The following is a 17,927-nucleotide window of genomic DNA, read 5'->3' on the forward strand; positions in this document are numbered from 1 at the left end:
CATTGCATAAAATCATACGCATGCAATGCAAGAGTGAACAGAAGTAGCTGCAGAGTAATGGGAAATGAGTGTCAGATGCCCACAGTCCATTACATCCTGCTTATTTTTCATGGGAAAAGCATTCTCACCAGGGACTGTCAGGTTTAACACAGTGTACATAATGAAGAATGAATATTTCATTTCCGATCCGGTTATTACAGAAATGCCTTTGCCATTCAGCGTTCTTCCCTGAATTCAGAACTACTCCTCGTGTGTGCACTGATTCCAAACAGAAACACCCTCCTGATACAGGAAATACGGCACACCTCCAACTGCTCTGACGGGACGATGCAGAGAAAAAAATAAATAAATTAATAAAATCCGAAGTGTTTTTGCAGCCAGGCTGCCTTCCTCCCAAATCCCTGCTGCTGCCCCAGTCAGTGACGCGTGGGTTTGAGTGGATTTGAGATTTTTCCCTACTCCGCCACAGCGCCCGCTTCGGAACGGTGCTGTCCCCACCTCGGGTGCCCGTTCTTAGCGGTTTCTTTGTGTTAATCGCGACCCTCACGAGGATTTATCCAGGCACCCTCAACAAAGAGGGGCTCAAAGAAGCAATTCCAGAGGCGCTGCACACGCGGAACGAAGGAAAAACTCCCCCCAGCCCAACCCGGCCCCTCAGCCCCGCTGCGCTCGGGGGGCGTGGCCTCAGGCTGGCCCCGCCCCACAGCCGCCCCGCGATTGGCCGGAAGAGGCAGGGCGGCACGGGATTGGTGGGACGGGGAGAGGAGGGGCGGGGCTTCGGTTTCTTCGGCAACGGCGGCGGCGGCGCGCGAGGCCGGCGGGCCCAGGTCGGTGCTGCGGCCGCGGGGACGCGCCCGGGGAGGGGGAACCCTGTGCCGGCCTTCCCGGGGATCCTGTGCCAGTCTGGGATAGGAGACCCTGTCCTGGCCTGGGAGAAGGACCCGCGGCCGCTGCTGGAGGCCTTGTGGCGCTGAGGGGAGGGAGGGAAGGCCGGCCCTGGCGCTGCGGTTCCCAGCTCCCTGGATTAGGCCCTTGCACCCGGTGTGCCTGAGGGTGAGCCACGCTCGGAGCCGAGGTGCTCGATTTGTTTCGGCAAATCCACCGAGCCAGCACGGCCATTACCAAAGCTTTTCGCTCTTTATACATTTTAGCAAACGAAGGCATTAATGTTCACTGACTGCAAGTCACCTAGTTCTCTTATTAATTAGGATCCTGCCTTCTGTTGGCTAATGATTCTCTCAGTTCCCATGCTAATTAGTCCGTGTGCTCAGTCTTTCCCTTCTTTTGGATCCCAGACCATTGAAATATATCTGGCCCAAAACCTAAACAAGGCAGTTCTACGGAAAAAATTCATTTGTCTTTCTAACGCCTGGACATCACTTAGAGTTTGTTTGTTGGCTGCTCTCTGTTTCATGGATTAAATCCCCTTTGTTGCTGATTAGGCTTGAAAATAGACAATGATGAGACATGAAAGAACATCCTTTCTTAAGAAAAAAGCTTAGAGAGTTTGCTGTTAAGCTCCCAGATTCTGGCTTAAGTAATTTTTGGAGATGTGTGATGTATGCTGTATAGCATTGCAGGCAAAATATAAGCTGGCAAAAAGGAGGGGGGAAAAAAAGGCACCTGTGCCAGCTGTAACTGCTGTAACTCTTCCCAGATGAGAAAAAACGTGAAAATAGGGGCAGGGCAAGAAATCACTTGCCACTGTGTTCTTAAATTTCTTTCCCACTGTGTTCTTAAATAATGACTGTGCTAACTAGTAGGAAAAATTGCTAGAAAAACATGGCCCTAATTAAAATGTGTCTAGGAACTGTTGTGTATTTAGGGTTTTGGATTTAAAAGCGAAGCCCTAGAAGTATTTTTAAAGGCTTGTAATTTTTCCTATTTCATTTTAGGAGTGTCTACAATGCATTTTTTTGGCTCTGTCATGTAGAATATATAGATGAAACTTTTCATTGAAGAAAGTAATATGTCTTGGAGCAGTAATGTGTCTCTATTAATTTGATAATAAACAGTTTTAATCTGCTCTCAGAGTTGTATATGGATTAGAAAATGAGTGGGGCATAAAATAAAGGGGAGTTAGAATGAGAGACTTGTTATAACTAATGTTGGGGTTTTTTTAATCTGGTAATAACTCTGTGTAGTTGTAATGTAGATCACAACCAGTCCTGAATCAAAATCCACCAGATAAAGCTTTTAAAAAGATGTATTTTTAAAAAGGAAAAATCATCCTTTAGCCTGAATGATTACTTATGTGACTTTATTACATGCAAAGTTTTAAAATTATTAAAAAGTAGTTAATCATCATTTTGTAATCAGTTAGTGAAGAAGTGTGATCAAAGATTTGTTATTGATGGGGTTTTTTTATCTTTTCCCCCTCCTGCTATGATTTCCTGAGGTAATTAAGCTTGCAACCTGAGTTATCCGGTGCTGTGTGGTTTTTTTTTAATAAGAAAAAAACCCAGCCTTCAGCACTCCAGAAATGCTCTGACATGAATTAAATAGTTTATTATTCAAGGCGTCTCAAAGGTTTCCATTGCCTGATTGCTGAAATTATGCAGGACAGACAAGGGTTTTTATCCTCTTTGTAGAGTGAGTGTAGCCAGGTATTGCCAGGGAGCAAGTGATGATGTAACCTCCTTTGAATGTGCCACTGCCAGGTAACTGGGCAGCAGCAGAGGTTTGGCATCTCCCTGACGTGTGGGTGAATGTTTTGGTGTCTGTTAGATCTGTTTTAATCAGTTTCTGTTTGTGGTGAATGAGGAGTTCCTAATTCACGCATGTGGATATTGGCAAAACCTGTTAGAATTAGAGCTGGAACTGAATCAACACAGAGTGCTTCATTTAATGCAGGGTTCAGTAAGTTGTGTAGCAGATGCTGAAGAAGGGAAATACTGTTTTGTTGTCTGAATGATGGATTGCTGACAATTTGAGTCAAAGATCCTGGCCCTGCTTTTGGCTTTGCTCAGTTTGGTGGCACTGCAGTTGTTCCTGTTTGGGCTGCTCAGAACAAAGGCAGCGTTTCTGCCCGGTGAATCTAGGGTGACACAGACAGGGCTATAAACAGCCAGTCTACTTTGGTATCGAGGCCTCCTGGCTGTAATCAGCTTACCCTCCTTGTGCTTGTGTGCAGAGCCAGCCCCTGGGACAGTGTTTGTGCAGGGTGCTGCTCACACCATCCTCTCCCAGCTGTGAGGCTGCTCAGCCCCATGCCCACCCTGGGTGCCAGCGCTGCCCTGCATGTAGCCCTTTCCCAACAGCTCTGATTCCCTGAACAACTGGTGATCCCTGTGATTTCCAGCCACAGCCATGGGATTGTTTGACAAGCTGGCAGGATGGCTTGGGCTGAAGAAAAAGGAGGTTCATGTCTTGTGCCTTGGCCTGGACAACAGCGGCAAAACAACGATCATCAATAAACTTAAACCTTCAAATGTGAGTAGCCTGCTTGGTGCACTGCTGGGTGTTTGTTTGATCTGGGTTTGATGCTGTTATAGTGATGTGCCCATGGAAAAGATGTGAGGAGCTTGTGATTTAGCACAGTGGAACAAATATATTTTAAGATTTTCCAGCTAACTAAAAGTAAGGGTAAGCACTCACATGCACATCGTTTTCCAAAAAGAAAATCCCACTGTTAATGTGGCACACTTTTGTTAAGATCACCCAACAAGGAAGGGTTTTATGATGACTGAAATCAGGATCTGAAACAGTCACTTAAATCACTTAAATAATTGTCACAGGATTGCAGTTACAAGTGATGTTGAACATTTAGGATTAATACAATTGTACAACAACTTATAATGTTTCTTTTAATCCCTTCCTGGAAAAGAATAAGTGCATAAGAAATAACAAAATGAGAAATTAAATGATGCACATTTAAGGGTGACTTCACTATTTTTAAGGCAGAATAATTTTCAAAATAAGTAAAATTAATACTTGCAGTTCATTTATCTGATGAAAAGTTTGAGGCCACTAGGAGTGCGTAATATTCTGAGGAAATTTTTAATATTGCACAGTTTGGGGCAAAAATAGATCTGTAATGTATTCATGTTTCAAATATATTTCAGTATTTGCATTTTCTAATTTGATTGTGAATCTCTGCTTTCTTCCCTTCAAAGGCTCAAACTCAGGACATCGTTCCAACAATAGGATTCAGTATAGAGAAATTCAAAACTTCAAGGTAGTACCTTTTCTTCATTTGAAGTAGTGATTATTATACAATAGTTGGACTTAATTATCTCTTTCAGTGGTTTTGTAACTGAGTATCATGTGTGGAGGTGTGACATGATATTGCAGTTTGTTGAAATGTGTACCCACAAGACCTAAGCATGACCCAGAACTAGTGTGTTAGAATATAATGTGTGTTTTATGCTGCTATAAAACTATGAAAATTTTTTTCAAAAACTTTTTTTAGTTTTTTTGCAGTGGCGTGTGTAAACATCTGATCCCTGTCTGTTGAGGGTTTCAGAATAGGGCACTGTTACAGAGTGGGGGAGAGACAGCTGCTGAGGTGGCAGCCTGTGTTCCACTCTCAATCTGGTAACCTAAATTAAGCACTCTCACTGGAGGTACTCTGAACAGATTGCAGTGTAATCTCATTAAATGCAAAAGAATGGCTGCAGCATTAGCAATGTAAAGGTGGCAGGAGCAAAGGCCAGGAAACACAGTAATAAGTCATTAGTTGAATGAGGACTAAGATTTAGATCAAGAATGTCGTGATAGCAGGGTGTTTCAAGGAGGCAGCATCATTTTGTACTTTGTACCCTTCACTGGATGTTTTTACAGTGTGCAGTTCATCTTCAAATCAAGCAGTGTGGCCTCACTGGGTGGGAGATCTGCAAGAAAATTGTTTGTTCTTTGAGCTGAAAAAATTGTTTATTCCTTGAGCTGATGTGTGAGACTGTGAGGTTTCATATTTCTCTAAGAGTTTCCACAACTGAGCTCTGTCTCAATAAAGTACATTAGACAGGTTTGGGACTTCCTGTGTGAGAATGTCAATTAATTCATATTGCTTTTTTTTTTATTCTTATCCCATAGTAGGAGAGATGATAACCTGTAAATGCACCCTAAAAAACCCACCCAAAACCTCAAACTCTACAAACTGACAAACCCACAACTCCATGTCTGGAAATAGAATGGAAAGTATGTCTGGAGAACTTCCTTTTCTTAACCTCCTTGTTTTGGTGTGGCCTCCACTCAGGAGCTACTTGGGACTACCCAAAAAAGGAAAACCTAAAAACTCCATGTTGCCTCTGTAAACATTTCATTATTTTTTAAGTCTTTTATTTTGCATACATTTATACCTAGGGACAAAATTTAAGACAGGTGGTGGATTCTAAGTCATGTTTGATCTGCATTTCATTTACTAATAAACAATATTTGATACCAACGTGATAGAGAGACCAAATGGGAGCTTATTTTGTATTTGATGTAACTTTAAATAATTGGTGTAGTTTTTTATTCAGATAATAAACACATTTTCCAATGTGAACCATTTCTATACTAAGACTGCAAAACTGAGTAGGATCATTTGAAGGCAGATAGTGCAACCAGAGTTCCTTTGGGATTTTTTTTTCAGTTGATTTGGATTCAAATTGATCTGGCTTTTTTTTTTGTTTGTTTGTTTTTGTCAGGGTAGCAAAGAAAATGGGTATGGTTTGGGTTTTGTTCTTTTTTCTGGGCCTTATGCATTTCTTTTTCTTTGCAGTTTGTCTTTCACAGTGTTTGATATGTCAGGTCAAGGGAAATACAGAGACCTTTGGGAACACTACTACAAGTAAGCCTAAAAATTATTTTAAAGCGTTGCTGTTCATATTAACTGTTGTGTAGGTTATTTAATGATATGTATGATAATATCTAGTGGTTAGAAATTATTCAGAGAGGGCTTATACCTGCCATTTGACAGAAGGTTTATTCTGGATAAGTAAAAATGTTCTGACAAATGAAAATTTTAATCTGCTGTTATTCTGTGCTTTTGGGGACAACTTGGGGTACATATTATAGATGAGATTTAAATGTTGAAACCTGAAAACCAATCCAGTAAGAAAGCTCAAGATTAGTTAGGTTTCCAAATTTTCAGTCCTTCTGTAGGTCAATGACTTCAAACCTCCAAGATACTGGCTCATGGCTGAGATTTTTAGAGGTGAGGGAAATGAAGCTCAGAGAATAAGGCACATGTGACAAAGAACCTGAATGAACATTCTTAATGTTATTTATTAAACAGGACATTCTCTGTACTTGATAACACTCTGGTATTGCCTTTTGGTAATAGATGGACACAATTCTCTGGTTTTGGAGCTTTTAGTGAAACTTAATCTTTATTTGCATTGTCTCATTGCTATTCTGTAATGCCTGATCCTGATCTAGATAACATGAGCAGTACTAAACTATGCAGAAGTGGCTTGGAGGAATAGAAGGAAGAAAGTCTGAAGATTATAACATTGATTAAATATTAATGTCAGTTGTGGGAGAGCTTAAATTGTTTTTTAATTGAGGATTAATGCTTCCTCTCCCTCCTGTGCAAATTGTGTTAGCATTGAAAACATTTGGCCAGGCAATATTCATTGTTCAAGAGTTTTAGATTTGCATTTCAGTAACTGATGCCCTCAGGCTGCTCTCAAAATGCTAGCAGAGTGCTTCATAAGCAAATAATTTTTGTGATTTCTGTATTTAATGTAGTCACTTATTCCTTGTGGGGCATAAATGGCTTTTTCATCTTAACATTAACTCCCTAACAGTAAGGGAGTTTTTCAGGTTATGCTGACAGTGAAATACACACTTGAGTGTTTCGAACTTGCACCTCTGGCCCTGGATCCAGTGCAGTAGGCACATATTTAAGATTAACTTATAAGAATAATATAAAACCAATAATTAGTATTAATTAAATAAAAATATTAGTAAAATAATTATGTGCTGTTCAGTTTATAAAGTTAAGCAAGATTTATTTTTGCAGGAAATTAAATCTGGGCAAGTGTCAAAGTAGTTGTCTTGGAGTCCTTCAAGTCTGGACTTTTCTTCTCTTTAGCTTGAAAGTATCTTCTGGGTCATCCTTTAAATGCAATTATTTTAAATAATCCCAAAGTCATGTTGTGTCCCTATCCCTGTTACTTCTTTGTGAAGTTATTTTTCTGGTGGTAAATACATGCCAGTACTTTTGATTCCTCTGGTAAAATACTCTATGCTCATGAAAATTGCTTAGACATTTTCAGCTAATATGCAAAACCTTTATTTGCCAAAGGTTCTGTACACCAGAAAAGAATGGGTCTCCTCATACAGTGAGGTTATTTCTGGTTTCCAGCAGGTATAGAAGTGTTTAATATCAAAATACAAAGATAGATGGTGCTGGAGTGTAAAGAATGTGTTCATAATGGTCTCTCAGATAAATGTGAAATTAAGAAGTGAATATTACATTAAACTATAAAGTAAATATACTTTCTGTGCATGTTTATAATGGGTGAATGAGGAATTGGTGAGACCTTATTTGGTTTTCAAAATTAGTTTCAATAAATGGAACATCAAGTCATAAACATCCTGAAATAATGAGTTGAGTAGCTGCATATATGTTATGATTGTGGTCATACTACCAGGAAAATTTCCTAATGATTTGAAATAGTTGGAAGTTTTTACCTGTTATTTGAAAAAAAAAGAAAGATCCTGTTTATGCAGGATATGTAAAGGTTAAAATAATCTGCATATGCCTAGCTGTGGACACTGTTTTTTTCTTAAAAGGTATTTGACCTTTCTCTAAATAAATTTTAGTACAGGAAATACAGATTTCCATAAATATCTGTCTTTATGGGGTTTTTTTCCTGCCTGACCACAATGTCAAAAGAGCAGCTGGTTACATTTTGAGTTCATTTTTCAGTCTGGATAGTAAAATCAAGCTTTTATAGAAGGTATGTGGAGACTGAACCTTGTAGGGGCAGGTAACAACCTCGTGTCTAAAAAAAGGATGCATGTTACCAAAAGAGTGAATTTCAGAAATAAGACTGGATTCAAATGTTAATGGTAAATAACAATGACAAAAATTAGAGGAAAAATCAGGTTTGTCTGGATTTTCTTCTCGGAGTTTCTTCTGAAGCCTTTTCTTATTCACAGTTTGAGAACCTGTAATTTGCCTCTATGCTCTTTTTATGTTGTGCAGAGAAGGCCAAGCCATTATTTTTGTCATTGATAGCAGTGACAAATTAAGAATGGTTGTAGCCAAAGAAGAACTTGACACCCTTCTGAATCATCCAGGTGAGGAGGTTTATTTCCCCTTCTGTATCCATATTTGTTAAGTTGTCTTAAGAAAAGAGCCCTTCTCTGACAAATTCTGAGTACTTTGCAAGTATTTTAACCATTCATAAATATTAGCACAATAATAATCTGCAAAAACTTATGGGGTTTTTTTTTTTGCTGTTCACATTTAGAAATTGGTCACCTTCAGCTTTCTACACTGATTTGGGTTGGTCTCTTATTAATCAAGATAGATCAAAAGTTACATTTTCTTGAGAAAGAATTCCAGCTTTGAGTTGGAAGCTGTGGAGGCTTCTTGTGATGACCAGCACAGACAAAACTCTGTCTCCCTGTCTGTTTTTTTTCCATGAAGGCAGCTAATTCCTTCAATGTAACATTTAAATTTCTTTTGTCATCATTATAATTTTTTAGCTTTATCCAGAGATAAGGAGGGATAATTACACCAGTCAGTTTCAATTGCCTATGGAAGAGGATGTGAGAGGATTTGTGATCTTGTTTTTAGGGGCTTGGTTTTTTTTTTTACATGAGACTGCACTTTAATTAAGTTCTGATATCAGCTGATTCTTTGCCTTTCCATGTGTTCAACATTACAGGGATGTGTGTGTAAGCAGTATGCAATTTTGACTTTCAGCAGTTTTGGTTGTTGCTTTTCCTAACCAGAATATAAAACTACCTCTAGGAAGTTTAAAAATGAAATAATCTTGTGATTCCTTAATTATTTATTGAACTGATAGAGCCTTAACTTGTGGGATTCCCATGCTGAAAATAAGAAAGGGAAAGCTAACTTATATTTCTAAGAAAAGCAGTGTGTGATAGGGACAAATATGTTCCCATGATTTTTTTTCCATGAAGATTGTAAATAACACTTTAATTCATCAACAAAGATGCTGGAGCTGCTGGGACTTCTTAATCTCTAATTTCTCGTTCAAGGGTATGGGCTGCTTCAAATGCAGACACTGTATAAACAGTGTTACAAAAGTCACAGGGATGATGAGGTGAGCCAAAGGCTGCAGGTGGATTACACAGAGGCCAGGGCACTTTGTGCCAAATCAGGAATTAACTGCAACAGTAAAAGCCAATTCTGTTGGCTTTTCACACAGGGCCAAGAGTGAGGTAAAGCTGCTGGAAGAAGTTACTGGTTTTATAGAGGGCAAAAGAGTGAAAATGTTAGGACAGAGTAGAAGCAACCTTAGGTAGGGCTTTTCATTTAGGCATTAATAGGTCACTGATGCTGACCTAGCAGGTCAGTGCTGTTCAGTTGTTCATGAATTTGTGTCTTCAAGTTACACAAGGCCAATCTCTGGCCACTGAGCAGCCCTGAGAGCCGAGAGAGCAGTTGAGGATTTCTGCCTTGCAGTGGCTTAGCTCCTAACACAGCAGCAGTGTCATTGATTCATCAGTTTTGATATATCATATCTAAGAGAACCAAAGAGCTTAAAAAGTTCTTCTAGGATAATGTTCAGTAAAAGTAGCAGTTAGGTGAATCAATATACAACTGGTTTGCTGTATCAGTATTTTTATTTGTATTAGTGTTCTGCCTTTCTTGCTGCACACCCTGCTTACTCTCAATCTGTGCTCTGTCTGTGTCATCCTCCTGGACTGGTTTAAATGTACATGTTTACATAATTTTTAAATGGAATTGAATCAATTCCTGTTTCTGAAAATCTTAGCAATCCCACAGTAAAACAGTTCCCTGTCTTTTTGCCAGGCTTTGCCTGAGGGAAAGGGAAGGGAATGTGTTCTGTGAAGCATTAATGAGGTTAGAAATTGTACTAGCTGAGAGTCTTTTGTAAATCAGAGCTATAAATTATTTTTTCTTACATTAATGGACAATGCGCTCTTCAAATAACAGCTTGTTTAATGTCATATTTTGGTTTTTTACTCAAATTTCATTCTTCAGCACTTAGAAAGATGGTAGCTGTAGATTACCTGGTTTAGGTGATGACTCTTGGGTCACTTCACCTCCAGCACACGCTTCTAAACTAAACTGAAATTCTTGTAAACCTGAAATTCTTTGTGTAAAATTGCACATCACTCATCTAGTGTCTGTAATAGTTTTAATGTGTTAATTCATAACCACTTGCAGCTAGGAAATGTTTGCTTCCATTAGTAACTGTGAAAAGTGTGGGAGGGAAATACTACACATTAGGAAATAATATAAATTTTTGTGACCTCGACTTTATTTAGCAAATATGCATTGTAAGTCTGGGTGGGTAGGTAGTGTCCCTTTCTAATTGTTTAGGAAAACACTGCAAACTCCTTGATTAACTTGGCTGTTTGTATGTGTGATGTCAGCTAATTTATTTTTTATTTTTAATTTTTTTTTTAATTTACCCATAACCTGCAACCTGTGGGTACCAGGGTTCATTTAATTATACTGTAAATTAATGTGAAAGTTTCAGTCAGGAGACAATTGCTGTTCAAATATGGAATCAAAACAGAGATTTAATTATACTGTGCTTGTGTTTTGAGGCCTTTGACTTGTGTTTATGGATATCAGAGGACAAAAGAGCTCCAGGTAGGGTAAACAGTTTGTGAAATTGTCAGTGTTTTGATCAGCACTTACCATCTCTGAATGAATATGGGGAGGTAGTGTTATCTCCACTGTGGAAAGGTTTAGTAGGGAAGTGGAAAAGAGCACAGTTAGAAAAGTTCAAACCATTTCAGTACTGACAGTGTGTTGGGATTTTGGGGTTTTTTTAATCATCCTCCTGACTATCAGAAGGTGTGGATGGCTTATGTATGACATTTTAAAATAAATCCTTACCAGTTTCCTGTGTGAAATAACCTTTTCTTTTTACTATTTTAAAAAGAGCCTGTGTATCAATTTTCATTGCAGCACAAAGGTGGTAGTGTGTAAATTCTTTTGCTATCAAGCACTGATGGATACACTAAAACCTAGATTTTTCTCTAATCCTATGTGTCATCCTTTGTATAAAGAATATGGAAAACTCTGAGAGTTAGTCTTGGTGCTGGTAATTTTTTGGCAGTGTTACATGTGTAACTTTGAAGAGAGTATACTTGCTTCCTTTCAATCACCATATAATCTTTTGGGGTAATCTGTGAGGTTTAAGATTTCTATATGCAAGTGTCCCAGAAACTACCAGACTACTTTGTTTGGTCTGTAGTTCTCACTGCTAGCTGAAAGAACTTCTGGAGAAGATATCCTTCAAGGGAAGGGAGAATAAGGGATGTCCAGACATGCATTTTTTTCCAATGTTAGAACTTCTGTGAAGTAATGAATCCTTCAGGTTCACTGAAGGATAATTCAGACGACCCTTCTCAACTGTTGTTGTTCATTATGAATGAACAGAAATTATTTTTTCCATCCATTTGATACATCAATCCTCACTAAGCAGAGATGTGTAGTGTTTGAAGTGTGGGTATAAGGTAGGGGGAGAGGGGGTGGAACATTCCAAAGCCTGCAAGGAAGTTTGTGAGAATTCTGGAAGCATGCAGCAGAGGCCGGGTGACCCAACAGTGTGTGCATCTTGGTAGGATACAACCTTCAGAGAATTGCAGCTACAGGTGAGCAGAATACCTTGTTACACACAGGGATTAATGAGTGTTGCCTCATGTCCTGAGGGTTCTCTCTGCTCATGCCTAGATATTAAGCACCGTCGACTGCCTATTCTCTTCTTTGCTAACAAGATGGACCTCAGGGATGCAGTGTCATCTGTGAAAGTGTCTCAGCTGCTGTCCTTAGAAAACATCAAAGACAAGCCCTGGCATATCTGGTAAAGTTCTCTTTTTCTGTCCTTTTATTGGCATTACTGAGTGCATTCCTGTTTTAGCCCTGTTATGCCACTCACGACTCTATAAAGTAAATGGAGTAGATAAAAGACACATGAAACAGTAGTAGTATTAAAATACATGTGGTGAAATTTACTTTAAATGTACAATGTATTCATTTAGGCTGTGTCTTGAAAGTTTTCACAGCAGAACTGCTAGCCCAGTAATGGAATGGAGGATTTCCAGGGAAATCAGAAAGCAGGGTTGATATCAGAAGAACAGTTGCCATTATATTGTGCTGAGAAATTGAGTAGAATTGTTATAGAGTGCTCCTGCTAGATTACCTTGCAGGTTTGAAAATATCAATAATAAAACCTTTGGAGTCTTTTCCCACTCTGCAGATGCTTCAGTAAACTGTTGTTGAAAGGCCATTTAGTAAACTGTTCTCTTCTGTATTCAGAGAGACACTGTACTCTTTGTACCCAGTCATGTTTGAGGGGGTTTTTAGTTGTAGGAGCTAGCCTTTTCTTCCTGAAGGATGTAGTCTTTACTTAGTGCTAGTGCTCACAAGGAAAAAAACTCTCCTTCTATCAGAAGTGCTTTATAGAAGTTAGTCTTTTGTCCTTTTAAAGTCCTCAGCTGTTATAAATTAAAATGCAATCAGCAGCTAAATGCTGCTGAAAACTACAATTTTCATTTCAGGCCCTTTAATGTTAAACTTGATTACATGGACATTTTTTTTGCCCAGAAATCACACTCATGGATTCCCAAGCTTCTTGGAAGATCCTTTTATAGGGAGCTGCAGTTACAGTCCAGATTCACTTCTGTGCTGGTTTTCATAAACTGAAGAATGAAGAGCATTTAAACAGTTATCCCCCAGTGATTCAGAAGGTGGATTTACACTGCTGTCAGTGTAGCAGAATAGTTTTCTGCATTAACAGACACTCCTGGGGTTTCTGTTGCAATGAAGTGTGTACACACACACATAATTCCTCCATCCAGTACTCCAGCATTCTCACTGTGTGTGGGAACTGCGGGGAGGACATTTGGGCTTGATCATTTTAAAGATCTTTTGCAGCCTAAATGATTCCATGATTCATGGCTGCTGTTGGAGGGAGTAAACATCTTTCACAGCACGTCTGAGCAGGGAGGTGCTGCAGAACAGTGTGTCTGCCTTGTGTGAGAACTCTCCCAGAGCCCCTTGTGTTCTAGGAATGATTCCTTGTGCCTTGAAACTGGAATTAAAATAGATCACATCATGGAATGGTGTTTCCCTATGGGGAAGGTACCCTATATCATTTGAGGAGCAGTATTCTCCATGGGAAGAAAACTTAAGGAAGCTGTACCTGATGCTACTTTGCAATTATATAAATTACAAGTTTGGTGATGACTCAACTAAAACTGGTATTTTTACAATGTTTTTGAAATTTGATTTGTTTCTTTCAGTGCCAGTGATGCTCTTAAAGGAGAAGGATTACAAGAAGGTGTGGATTGGCTCCAAGGTATATCATATGTAATTCTCTTGCTCTATTTTCATTCTATTAAACTCTTTCATTTTGTAAGTTTTTTTCTTTATTATTTCCCTTGTTTTCTTTCTGTCCATTTCTGCTGTCAGATCAAATTACACAGTGAGTATCAAAGCTCTCATATTTGCCTTTCATTTACCTCCTTAATATACACAAAACATCATGTGGGCTTCCCTGACCAAAGTGTGTATTATGAAATACTAATGCACACTCTTGTAAACAGTGAAGCACTTTCATTTAAACAATACCAGCTCCTACACTTCAATTTCTTATTGTGGTAGTTTCGTTTTTTTAATTTTTTAATTTATTCTTAATGTCCTCTCCCTGTTTTACATAACTTAATCTTATGTATCAAGAAATGGTGGAAGAAAATAAGCTAAGTACACAGACAAATACACTGTTTTTAATTGTACACCTTCAGCTCTTTAATCCAGAGCCAAAAGAAGGACTTCTTATACTATAACGATTGTAAGACATGCAGACACTCATAACTGCATGGAAAATATCAGCTCCAACTTGGATGATGTCTGACATCCAGCATCTTTAATTACAAACTTGGTACAGATGTTGTGTCTCCTTCTGTTGTGTGTTGGTAAGGCTCTGGTCTCTCTTGTCCTCCTGCTCAGTGTTTAGATTAGTGAAGTGTGGCGTAGTTTTGGCAGACTGATCCCAGTTTTAGCTCCCTGACTGGTGCTGTGAAGTGCTTGGGGTGGTGCAGGCTGAGTTTAACTGCAGCACCCGCCTGTGCTGTGCCCCACTGGCCGCCGGGTGTCAGCGCTGGCCCGGGGACAGAGCCTCCTTCCAAAAGGGTAACAGCAGCCCTGGCCCCGGTTCACTCATCCCCACCGCTCTGGGGACACCACAAGTCCTTTCTGCTTACACTCATCCTGCTGACTAGAAAAAGACGGTTTGTTTTACCGAGTTATTGTAGAGTACAAAAACATTCGGGCATGTTTTCAGAGGGAGGGCTGCTCGCCAAAAATAGTCTTTAGAAAGAGATTTACTGCTCTACAGAAAAGCAGTGATGTATCCTCCACCAGCTAAAATAATTCTGGGTGGGGAACCAGGATCTTGGCATTGGGTTTCCTCCTCTCCTGTATCCTGTCATCATAGAGGCAGATTCCAAATCATAATTTTTCTTCCCTCCCAGAATAGTTCTGGCTTAGTAATGTTTTCTTGCTATGTTCAGGGTCTCTGCTTTTCTTGGAGGAACCTTTAGAGTGTCAATCCAAATTTTGGGTTTTTACATAGCTTCATGCTACTTAAAAGGATCTCAAATGCTTGTGTAAATATTTTCTGGCAAAATATTTGAGTTATATATGTAGATTTTTTTTAAGCACAGTGTTCAGATGCTCCTGCTGTCACATAGCTCTTCGCAGCTATTCATTTCTTATGGAGTGTTAAACTTCATAATTTTCTGAGCTGAAAATCCTCATAGATGGGGCTCTATCTGAAAATTTCCTTCAACTCACTGGTTCAGTGAACCCAAGAAGCTTAAGAGGGGTTGAGTTTAAACTGTACTGTTACCTAAGCACATGTGGCTTCACAATAACATGTTCAAAGGCTGAATACTTTGATACTTCAAGGACAAATTTTAATCTTGATTCTCCTCATTCCTAGAGCAATAGATGGAAATATTTGGAACAACTCTGTAGCTATGGTAGACCCTAAATCACAGCCTGGGGATGCCATAAAATTCAGGGGAGGAAATGACACCTGGTGAATGAGTGCACAGTTCTTGTCAGCAGCCAAGCTTTCCTTAGTTACTCTTTCCAGACCCATTTCACTGTTGGGGTGGCAGGGACAGAAAGTTTTGGTTTTTTTTTTCTCCTAATGAAAGCTGAGTTTGCTATTTACGTGTTTTGTAATGGGGTTACTTTTGCAACAGCACTTCCTCCAGAGGGTTGAAAAAACCTGTCTCACAACACTCCCCCTTAGTGGGGAAAATTGTGCTGATTTCCACATTTTGTAATGGGATCCTGGATGCTTTTGGTACCAAGAAAATGTTTGAAGTGAGTTGAGAAGTGGCAATCAGGTAGCAATATGGAGAAGAGTGGCTACTGAGAGGAAATTTTCATGTGAGTTATGTGAAACCAAACTTTAAATCTTTTGCTGTCGGGCAGTTCATGTTCAGTTAAGTGGAAGCCAGAATGTGTACAAGGAATTGAAATCCATACTTCATAAAACAAGCTTCCAGGTTTTATTGTCATTAAAGTGATCTTTTAAGCCTGAAAAAGATAAAAATTGAATTAAGTGGAAGAGTCTCCCTGTTTAATTAGCAATATTTGCTGTAAACAACTTGGCTGTACAGGAATCTCAGAAGTGGGTAAGAGAGCAAAAGGAAAATAACTCTGCTCTGTCCCCCATTCTTGTAACTACACCAAAATATCTAGTTCTATTTTATGTTTTCAAAAAGTAAAATGCAGCAAGAATTCATCTTGTGCTAAGACTGGATGCTTCTTTTTATTAACAGATCAGATGCAAGCAATGAAGACATGAGAGATAAATAAAGATCTACGGGGTTTTTTTACACCCTTTGTCAGTAGGTGAACAAGTTCCTTGGAAAGGAAGAATGATTTGAAGATGAACAGTTCAGCTGAAATATCCTATATTGACTTGTTTCAGTTTAGTGTCTCTTCCAGGAAAACTGAATGTAGACAACCTAGCACCTCAGGTATGCACACTGATGAATTAAATTGAATCTTGTCACTGGAGAGTGTATAAAAAATAATTGTGCTAACAACATCTGCATTCATTTGATGTTTAGGTGATAATTAGCCATCAGTAAATGCCCCTCTGTTTTTTGGGGGGCATCTTTTGAGCAAATGGGAATATTTATTTTACAGTGAAAGAATAATCAGCACTTCCTGAAATCCAGCTATATAAGATACCTACTGATTTCAGATGCCCAGTTTTAGGCATTACTGCCATTTTTTATATTAAAGTTTGACATTGGGTTTTTATTACCCATCTCTAATAGACTTCTATAAGAATATTTTGATTCAAGATACAAGGATTCAAATATTCAGTGTATTTGTTATAGATTGTTGCAAATGTTTTTAAGGAATTGCTTTTAATGAAATATTATTTGTTTTGTGATTATGCCATGGTTATATTTGTATTCCCATCAATAAAATTTCAGATATATGGCATGCCCTGATTGGGTTTTTTAAGTTTAATATGTTCATTAATGGTCTTTACATACTAGAGATTTTTCATTTTCTATTTGTTTCATCTGGAATTTGTTTATCCATATTCAAGGGGATATAGCACTGTATATGTAATAAAATGGTATCTCTGTTGCCAAGGTTTATTTTATTAATTGCATATATTTTTTACACTACCTAATCAACTAGACTGCTCTTCCACATACTTAAGGAGTACATGGATCACAGGATGGGACCACAGTGGGGTCATCTGGCCCAGCCTCCCTGCTCAGGCAGGACCATCCCAGAACAACTGGTTCTGGAATATCCCCAGTGAGGGAGGCTGGGGACAGCCTCTCTGGACAATCTGTTCCCGTGCATGGTCACTGCACAGTGAAGAAGTTCTTCCTCATGTCCAGGTGGAACTTCCTGTGCATCAGTTTCTTGCAAGTTGTATTTCAAAAACACAATTAAGGGACAGCTCACTGGTTTACTAGGTCATTATTAGGAAATGTGTTATATACATATGTTCTGTATAAAGACTGTTTCATTTTCAAAGATAAATGTAACAAACTTTCTGCCTCCAAAGATGTACCATAGGTAACAAATTAAAAACTTCATTTTTGCTCTGCCACCTCTTCCCTTTCAGTCCCTCCTCCCTCGTTCAGGAAAGGGCAGACTGACCTTGGCAGTGCTGAAGACTCCATTTAACTGAGTGATTACCTGATCCCTGAGGGACATGTAATATGCAGCTCTTGAAAAAGCTTTTCCCCCACCATCCATTAGCATATAAAACATACAAATGTTCTGGCAGCAGGCCTTCTAGGCTTCACCTGATAGAGGAATATTTGGAGCAAAGGCTGCTGAAATGGGAGAACTGTGTCATGTACTCTCATTTATTAAATAGTTAAATTTTACTCCCCTGCTTTGCTAGAAGAAAATCCCACTGTAAGAAATCTTTCTTACAAGATGCTGTGGTTCTTGCAGTTCAGTTTGTCATGGAAGTATTTTCATGCCTCTTTCTGTGATATATATAATTCTGTAATATATAATTCTGAGAAGTTTTCCTCTGATTTGGGCAGATAATTTTTTTCATTACTTGGCTTTGGATAATACAGTAATTAAAATAATAGGTTGGAAGGGACCTTGAAGATCATTGAGTTCCAGCCCCTGCCTTCATTGGACAAGGGACACCTTCCACCAGACCAGGTTGCTCAGAGCTCCATCCAGCCTGGCCTTGAGCAATTCCAGGGGTGGGAAGACCACAAATTCCTTGGGCAGTTGTTGT

At 39.1% G+C, this 17,927-nt stretch overlaps 1 protein-coding gene across 3 annotated transcripts; it reads left to right on the forward strand.

Annotated features, from left to right (window-relative positions):
- The first annotated feature begins 792 nt into the window (after nucleotides 1-792).
- ARL6 (ADP ribosylation factor like GTPase 6) lies at nucleotides 793-16,811 on the forward strand. 3 transcript variants are annotated; one of them, XM_033052931.1, is made up of 8 exons: nucleotides 793-827; nucleotides 3,302-3,432; nucleotides 4,116-4,177; nucleotides 5,705-5,773; nucleotides 8,141-8,235; nucleotides 11,843-11,972; nucleotides 13,414-13,469; nucleotides 15,967-16,811. In XM_033052931.1, the coding sequence occupies exons 2-8, from the start codon at nucleotides 3,310-3,312 to the stop codon at nucleotides 15,990-15,992; spliced, it is 561 nt and encodes a 186-aa protein (XP_032908822.1). In that variant the 5' UTR covers nucleotides 793-827; nucleotides 3,302-3,309; the 3' UTR covers nucleotides 15,993-16,811. The 3 variants fall into 3 exon arrangements, with proteins under 3 accessions (XP_032908822.1, XP_032908824.1, XP_032908823.1); XM_033052933.1 differs by lacking the exon at nucleotides 15,967-16,811 and adding an exon at nucleotides 13,583-13,614; XM_033052932.2 differs by lacking the exon at nucleotides 793-827 and adding an exon at nucleotides 938-1,053.
- Nucleotides 16,812-17,927: the final 1,116 nt, after the last annotated feature.

Source organism: Catharus ustulatus, chromosome 2 (genome assembly GCF_009819885.2).
Source record: "Catharus ustulatus isolate bCatUst1 chromosome 2, bCatUst1.pri.v2, whole genome shotgun sequence".
Classification (NCBI taxonomy): domain Eukaryota; kingdom Metazoa; phylum Chordata; class Aves; order Passeriformes; family Turdidae; genus Catharus; species Catharus ustulatus.

Excerpts from the sequence above, each read along its gene's own strand:
- ARL6 (XM_033052931.1), top strand. The coding sequence starts at position 3,310 with ATGGGATTGTTTGACAAGCTGGCAGGATGGCTTGGGCTGAAGAAAAAG. Across the intron at positions 4,178-5,704 it reads GAGAAATTCAAAACTTCAAG|TTTGTCTTTCACAGTGTTTG; the intron begins GTAGTACCTTTT and ends TTTTCTTTGCAG. Across the intron at positions 5,774-8,140 it reads CTTTGGGAACACTACTACAA|AGAAGGCCAAGCCATTATTT; the intron begins GTAAGCCTAAAA and ends TATGTTGTGCAG.